This window comes from Rhagoletis pomonella, unplaced genomic scaffold, assembly GCF_013731165.1.
Source record: "Rhagoletis pomonella isolate Grant_MI unplaced genomic scaffold, Rhpom_1.0 Rhpom_scaffold_00016, whole genome shotgun sequence".
Taxonomy (NCBI): domain Eukaryota; kingdom Metazoa; phylum Arthropoda; class Insecta; order Diptera; family Tephritidae; genus Rhagoletis; species Rhagoletis pomonella.
The window spans coordinates 1,668,920-1,676,629 of record NW_023458570.1 but is presented as its reverse complement, the minus strand read 5'-3'; the positions used below and the strand labels follow the sequence as shown (position 1 = coordinate 1,676,629).

The 7,710-nt window shown below is 37.6% G+C and overlaps 1 protein-coding gene across 1 annotated transcript; it reads left to right on the top strand.

Moving 5' to 3' along the window:
• Positions 1 to 4,656: 4,656 nt before the first annotated feature.
• LOC118749415 lies at positions 4,657 to 7,059 on the top strand. The gene has a single exon (XM_036484219.1). The coding sequence runs from the start codon at positions 5,044 to 5,046 to the stop codon at positions 7,057 to 7,059; it is 2,016 nt and encodes a 671-aa protein (XP_036340112.1). The 5' UTR covers positions 4,657 to 5,043.
• Positions 7,060 to 7,710: the final 651 nt, after the last annotated feature.

Below are 7,710 nucleotides of genomic sequence, written 5' to 3'. Positions count from 1 at the left end.
ATCAATTCTTCGGAGTATTTTTTCTTATTTTATTTGTACCACCGATTAACTTTGGACGAATTCGAAGCTAGCAAATTAAATCTTCGAATGCTTGTTAAGTACATATCAGTGGTAAACTTTTTTAGGCTGTAAAGCGTAAAAAGCAACAGTAAGTGAGTATGCATTGCATATTTTTGGACAATGTTTTCATTCGCAGTTAATCTTTAAAGAGCTCTCAAGAAAAACGAAAAATTCTTACAAATCCTTTTCAAATGGCGAAGTAAGTTTTGACCATGTTTTCCACTCATTTTTACGTCGCATGTTTACAATCGCTTTTATCATTCGACTCGCAATAAACAAAATAATTGTGCACGGGATGATTCGACATTTTGTAAAATTTTTAATTGGCAAATTGCAATAGAGCGCAAGTTTAAGTGTCATGTGTCTGTCAAATGAGATGGGTTGCCATTACATTGACATTTACATTTGATATTGTCACATGGTAAATAAACATGGTATTGCTATATTTAACAAAGAGAAAAAAGTGAGTAAATTTGTCTATTGAAAATGGATGCATCGAACCTATAAATCTTTATGAAAAGTGGTTCGGTTTTCGGCTCGGATCAAACATTTGTTGAAAATTTCGGTTCGATTAATGGTTCAGTTATTTAATAGAAAAAAGCGGTTTTCCGGTTCAAAACCGGTTTGGTTCAAAACCGGTTCACGTCCCTGGTTAAAACTGAGCAAGTGTCGATTCGGCTATAAGGAGATAGATTACCTCGGTTATCGTGTCAGTTCAGCGGGGGAGCGGCCTAGCGACGCCCATTTAAAAGCAATTACAGAGTATCCCTTACCGAAAACTACAAAAGATGTTAAATCATGCCTGGGATTATTTTCCTACTTCAGGAAATTTTTTGCAGATTATGCAAGGATAGCAAGACCACTACGACTGCTATGTTTGCACTTACCGATGAATGCGTGAAGGCATTTAAAGAATTGAAGACCAGGCTACTATCTGCACCAGTTCTCTCGATATATGATCCCTCGAGGCAGACCGAACTCTACTGCGATGCCAGCTCCATTGGTTTTGGCGTCGTGCTTCTACAGCGGCAAACTGACGGTAAATTTCATCCCGTGATGTTTTTTTTAAAGCTACTACTGCTGCCGAGACACGATATCATAGCTTTGAGCTGGAAACATTGGCCATTATATATGCTCTTCGGCGTTTCAGGATATATATAGAGGGGATACCCTTCAAGATAGTGACGGACTGTAATTCTCTAACGCTAACCCTCAGTAAGCAACAGCTCAACCCATGGATTTCGAGGTGGGCGCTCGAACTAGAAAATTACAATTACACTATTCAACACCGCGGGGGTGTAAATATGGGTCATGTAGACGCTCTCAGCCGATGTCCAACCGCAGTGGCCACCGATGTGACGTTAGTGGCAGCAGCTGTGAAAAACCATAAAGAAGATGGTATTGGCGGTATAGTGTGTACTTCGGATTCCGAACAAATTGATCTTCATATTCAGGCCACACAAAACCGAGATCACGAAATCAAAATGTTAAGAGCTACATTAGAGCGGGGTCTCGTACCCGGATATGAGCTAATAGATGGGCTGGTGTTCAGAAAAAGAATTAAAAACCGGTTGCAACTGGTCGTCGCAAAAGAAATGGAAAATAATGTCATTAGAATGATTCATGGTAAGATCGGTCACCTAGGAATAGACAAAACGTGTTCGCAATAACAAAAGCATTATTGGTTCCCAAAGATGAATGCTAAGGTTGATCAGTCCATCAAGAACTGCATTAAATGTATCATGTATTCAGCACCAGTTCGAGTGTGTGAACGAAACTTATTCAGTATTCCTAAGAGGGGGACAGACCCTCCACATGGATCACTTTGGCCCATTGCCGTCAATTAACTCAAAGCGTAAGCACATTCTCGTCATAATCGCTGCATTCACAAAGTACGTCCGTTTATATCCGATGAACTCCACTAGTACAAGGGAAGTGATTGCTTGTCTCCACAAATATTTTAGCTACTATAGCAGACCTAAGCGAGTTATAACTGACTGCGGTACCTCTTTTACGTCTCTCGAATTCAAAGAGTTTTTATTGAAGAATAATATCTCTCATCTACAAGTAGATGTCGCTTCGCCTCAGGCAAACGGCCAGGTAGAGCGAGTAAACAGAGTAATAAAGGCGATGCTGGGGAAAATAAGCGAACCCATTAATCATGCGGATTGGTTGAGTTTAGCTTGAATAACACTGAACACTGAAGTACGACACATACACCCAGTAAACTTCTCTTTGGCATCGAACAAAAGGGGAAAAAGGTAGATCACTTGACAGAATACATAGATAGGAAACAAAACGTTGAAAGCGCGATTGATTTGCAAGCCGTTCGGGCCTCCGCCTTGGACAACATCAAAATATCACAACAGTATAACGAGCCACGACTCAGCCAGCGGAGCACGCCTCCAAAGACATATTTGGAAGGAGATTTTGTGGTCATTCGCAACGTCGACACGACAGCTTGGGTCAATAAAAAAATTCGTACCAAAATATCGGGGTCCCTATGTAATTCACAAAGTTTTGCCTCATGATCGTTATGTAATTAAGGATATTGAGAATTGCCAGCTAACTCAATTGCTTTATGATGGTGTTGTTGAGGCAGCGAGAATAAAAAATGGGTACAAAATTGACAGATCCCGCGTTTCCGCTAAAGGCGGCACTTAGATATTAGAATTAGTTATTGGTTAAGTTATTATTAAAGGAGGTAAACATTGCCAACTGATATTAATCATAACTTGTAAATCGCGGACGATTTAATGTCAGGATAGGCCGAAGATGTAATGTATGGCAATACTTAGCGCCTGGAAATAATGAATTTGCATGGCAACACTGTACTCAATGATAAAGAAAATTTGTAAAGTACCTAATATGTGGCAATAACGTACAACGGACAAGAACAAGACGAATAGACAAAAACTGGACAATTGAAACATGAAAAAAGGAAAAAAAAGAGGAGGGCGAAAAAGGGAAGAAAGAAGGCATTCGAAAAATACGCACTCGATGAGAGGTCGACGGAAATAAAAATATATAAAATAAAACAGAAAATAAAGCGTTCTACATCTTATAATTTGCAACAAGAAATCGTTGACAACACTATTTGCATCAGACGCGTGAGTGACTTATTCTCTTCATTCTCTCATCGTTTAGCAAAATCGAAATATATGATTGTGTGAGCTGTGACACATTATTTTTGAAAATCGAATGAACGGTGCAAATCCTATGCAATTAACAAAATTTCCTTCGCACAGAATAGTATCCACAACAACTTTCCGCGAATGTTTGACGCAGAATTTACATTCACTTATGAACGAGAACGACAGCAGTCACGAAGGCAGCGATGCCACTTATTGCTACATATATGAACCAGTGTTGCCACAAAAAAATTGCCAAATTCCTCAAAAAACAAATGAAAAATCCGAACAAATTACTCAAAATTTTCTTATTACAGATATGAGTATTATGTACTACTATTTACAGGTACTTAGTATAAAAATTAATTACATTCTCCAATTCAGTTGGTACATTTGTTCTTGCGGCTCAAACAAAGTATCACCATTATTTGTTATGCCTTGCTTTGTATATAATATTGCTGTAACTATATCAGTGCTCACCGTCGCCGAAGAAGTAGTTGGATTTCAGCGAGCCCGAAAGAACAACTGGTACGATGAGGAATGTCAAGAAGTCGCAGAGAAAAAAGATGCCGCCTACAGGGCCACGCTGGGATCGAGCGCAACGCGAGCCATATGGGACCGTTACACATTGGAGTATTTCATTGCAATTTGTGTGATAAATAAAAAAAATCAAATCGAAGATACCCAACCATGATTGGAATCGTTCGAAAGAGAATAGAATTCTACATCACTATGTGAAACAATAATTGAAAAAAAAATTAACGTTATCCATGCACTGCGATTGCCAATTTGACGTTTTCTTTACTTTGGTGCGCGCATAGTAAAAACAGAAGAGTTTTGATATTTCCAAGTGATTTTTCTTGAAAAATTAAAAAGGATAGTTTTTTGAGCAATGGAACCTTCTACCTCAGGTATTTTTTGAACTTAAAATGAAATATATTAGTACAAAAAGTGTCTGTTTGTATTTTTAATGTTTTTCTCCGTGCAGGCTTATAAAATGTGTGCTTTTGGGTATATAGTAAGCATATAGATGTGAATACCACTCAATTCAGTGAAAGTTTATTTTTTTTTTGAAACAGCAATTATAAGTGATATGTTAACAAAAAAAAGTTTGCAGATTTTCTGCGGTTTTTAAGAAAAATATATTTTTTTGTATGCCCATGCAATTGAAATATGTATGTATGTATATATATTCAAGCAAAACAACGGAAACTTGATATGAGTACATTAGGGTGGAGTGAAAAAAGTTAATTTTTGTTTTCGGGAACGGGCACCCTTCATCTACTGTGTATGAGACTTAGTAACAATTCTGTAAAATATTTAATTTTTACGAAATCATCTTGAGGTCGCACATTTGGCTTTAAGTTTGAAATTTTGTGAAATTTTTTACATTTAAAAAAAAACTTTACTTAAAATTAACTTTTTTCACTCCACCCTAGTGTACATCAAGTAAGTGTAGCTATTGTTGTTGCTGTTTTTTTATTTGTTTTGTTTTCTTTTGTTTTTATAAATTAATAAGGGTTAACAGCTAGTGGCGAAGCTACTATTTGTTTAGTGGAGGGGTAAAGGTGATCTACGTTGCAGTGTTCATGTTGCTTTTGTTGGTCCCTTTTTTTGTTTTTATTTTAATAAAATAATAAACGTCAACAATTAGTGATGTAGCTTCTGTTTGTTTACATAGGGGTAAAGGTAGGAAATATTTTGGATTAAGTCCCTATTCTGTAGAATGCTGCGTAGAAAGTAATTGTGACTGTTCACTATGTTTATTTTTTGTGTATAGAAACTTCCAAACTTCCCTTTAGGAACAAGTTCAACTACCGTATTCCTTCTTCGTCGAAGCCTTTATGAAATTATGGAAAACTCCGGTTGTAGTCAGCTCCAAGAAAAGTTCAAATTTCTGAAAGAAGAGATAAGAGAACGAACTAAAGTTTCCTCTGAAAATATGAAAGAATTTAACGAGAGGATAAATAAATTCTGTTTTGATTTCAAAACTCGCTGGTATGCATCGGCAAGGAAGCAGCAATATTTCCTGCAGTCCAACAGAGATTGGTTAGATTCTTCGATTGGTTTTAGCTGCTGTAAAACACATAAACGGGGCCGCATGGAGGTACCCTTTGAAGAATGTAGTGAACCAACTAAACGCAAGAAATCTTTAGCGCTTAGAAAGACTGCCCCTCTGCCTTTGCTAGTTCATGCAACTCAAATGGGTCTGAGAGCTGCGGGACAGTTAGATGCGTCGAAAGTGATGCAAGAAATATCGGAATCACCGGCTAATGCGACTAAGTACCGGTTAAGTGTTCAAAATGCTGGAAAAAATAAACAGATGTCAAAAGAAGAAGCGTTGTCTGTTTTGGTAGAAGCTAAATTGTCCCGTCATCAGTACAACATCATAAGCCAGTCTGCTCCAGAAAAATTTCCTTGCTATACATACGTGCAGTCTGCGAAAAAAGATTGTTACCCTAAACGCGAATGTATTAAAATAGATGAAACTTCAGTAAAAGTGAGTTTGCAAGGCCTATTAGATCATACCGTTGAACGTATAATGCTGTCACAAAAAGGTGTATTTGAAATACTTGATGAGGAAAATTTATATGAATTATGCTTGTACTCGAAATGGGGCTTTGATGGGAGTTCTGGGCATAGCTTGTATAAGCAAGTATTTCATGGCCCGAGTGCAAGCGATTCATCGGTATTTATAACTTGTATAGTACCACTAAGGTTGGTTTACAAGACCAAAATAATTTGGGTGAACCCTCGTCCTTCATCCACAAGGTATTGCAGACCATTAAAAATGGAGTTTGTTAAAGAGTCTGCCGAAGTTTCGAAAACCGAAAAAGCACGGGTTGATGCAGAAATAAGAAACCTCGGAAATTCTATTGTATTTATTGACAATAAACGTCTAGAAGTGCGTCACAATTTAATGCTGACAATGGTAGATGGAAAAGTCTGCAACGCACTTACGGGCACAAAGTCTACACAATCATGTTATTTATGCGGAGCTACAAGTAAGGAGTTAAACGACATCGATAATATGGTAAAAAGGGAGGTGAATATGAACAATATTCAATTTGGTTTATCGATTCTTCATGGTTGGATACGATTTTTTGAATGCCTTCTCCAAGTGTCATATAAATTTCCAATAAAAAAATGGCAAGCAAGACTAGTAGATGAAAAAGAAATTGTATCTGAAAACAAAGCTCGTATCCCAAAGGAGTTTAGGGATAGAATTGGTTTAATTGTCGACCAACCAAAGCCTGGCTATGGAAGCACAAATGACGGCAATACTGCAAGGAGATTTTTTGAAAACGCTGAAGTTTCATCAGAAATTACAAAAATTGATGTTGAATTAATAACAAAAATGCATATGTTGATGATTGCCGTTTCAAGTGGACATGAAATTGAAGTAGAGAAGTTTCGTCAATTTGCTTTGAGTACTGCCAGATTGTTTGTTCAAAAATATCCTTGGTATTATATGCCTCCAACGCTGCATAAATATTTTATACATGGACCGGAAATAGTCTCTCATGCATTGTTGCCAATAGGTCGATTGTCCGAAGAGGCTCAGGAGGCCCGAAACAAAGACTTCAAACGTTTCAGGGAGGATTTTGCTCGAAAATGTAGTAGGCAGAAGGCAAATGAAGACATTTTTAATAGGTTTTTGATCACTTCAGATCCTTTAATATGTTCTAAAAGAAAGCTGCCAAAGAAAAAAATTCAAACTTTGCCTAAAGCAGTTGTGGAGCTCCTCAAACCCGCAAAAGAAGATAATGACAAAAATGATGATATCAAATATAATGATGATTACGAAAGCAAAGAAGAAGACGATGATGATGATGTTTTTGCTAATGACTCAATGTCAGATGATTGATAACATAAAAAAATTTAAAAAAAAATTTTACAACCGCTCTATATTTCAGTATTGGATATGTATTTCATTAAAATTTATGAAAAAAATAAAGTTCCATTAAAGTATATGGTATGATGTTTTTTATAGCTTATAATTGTTTGTTAACTAAAAAAATATAAATTCCGTTACTGAGCGGCTTGGCGGATTTAATCACACTTTTTGCTATCAATTACCCCAGTGTGCGTTATAGGGAACTGAAGAAGGAAGCGAGACGTATTTGCCGCAATAAGAAGAGAGAGGCCGAAATACGTAAGAAGAGCTTGAGATGCTGGCCGATAGGAAGAACGCCCGAAAATTCTACCAGAGGGTTAGGCGACTTACGGAAGATTTCAAGACCTTCAAGACAGGCGAACTCCTGTAAGAACAACAAGTGACCGATGTCCAGAATATACTTAAATTGTGGAGGGACCACTTTTACAACCTACTGAATGGCAGAAGCGCTGACAGTAGTGAAGAAGACGAGCCCGAGTCCCCAGTCGATGATGATGGAGTAGCTGTCGCACCACCTGACTATGACGAGGTACGAAAGCGATTACGCGGCTGAAAACCACCAAAGCTGCTGGAGCTGACGGCCTACCAGCAGAGCTATTCAAGTACGGCGGCGAGGAGCTG

Excerpts from the sequence above, each read along its gene's own strand:
- LOC118749415 (XM_036484219.1), top strand. The coding sequence starts at position 5,044 with ATGGAAAACTCCGGTTGTAGTCAGCTCCAAGAAAAGTTCAAATTTCTG.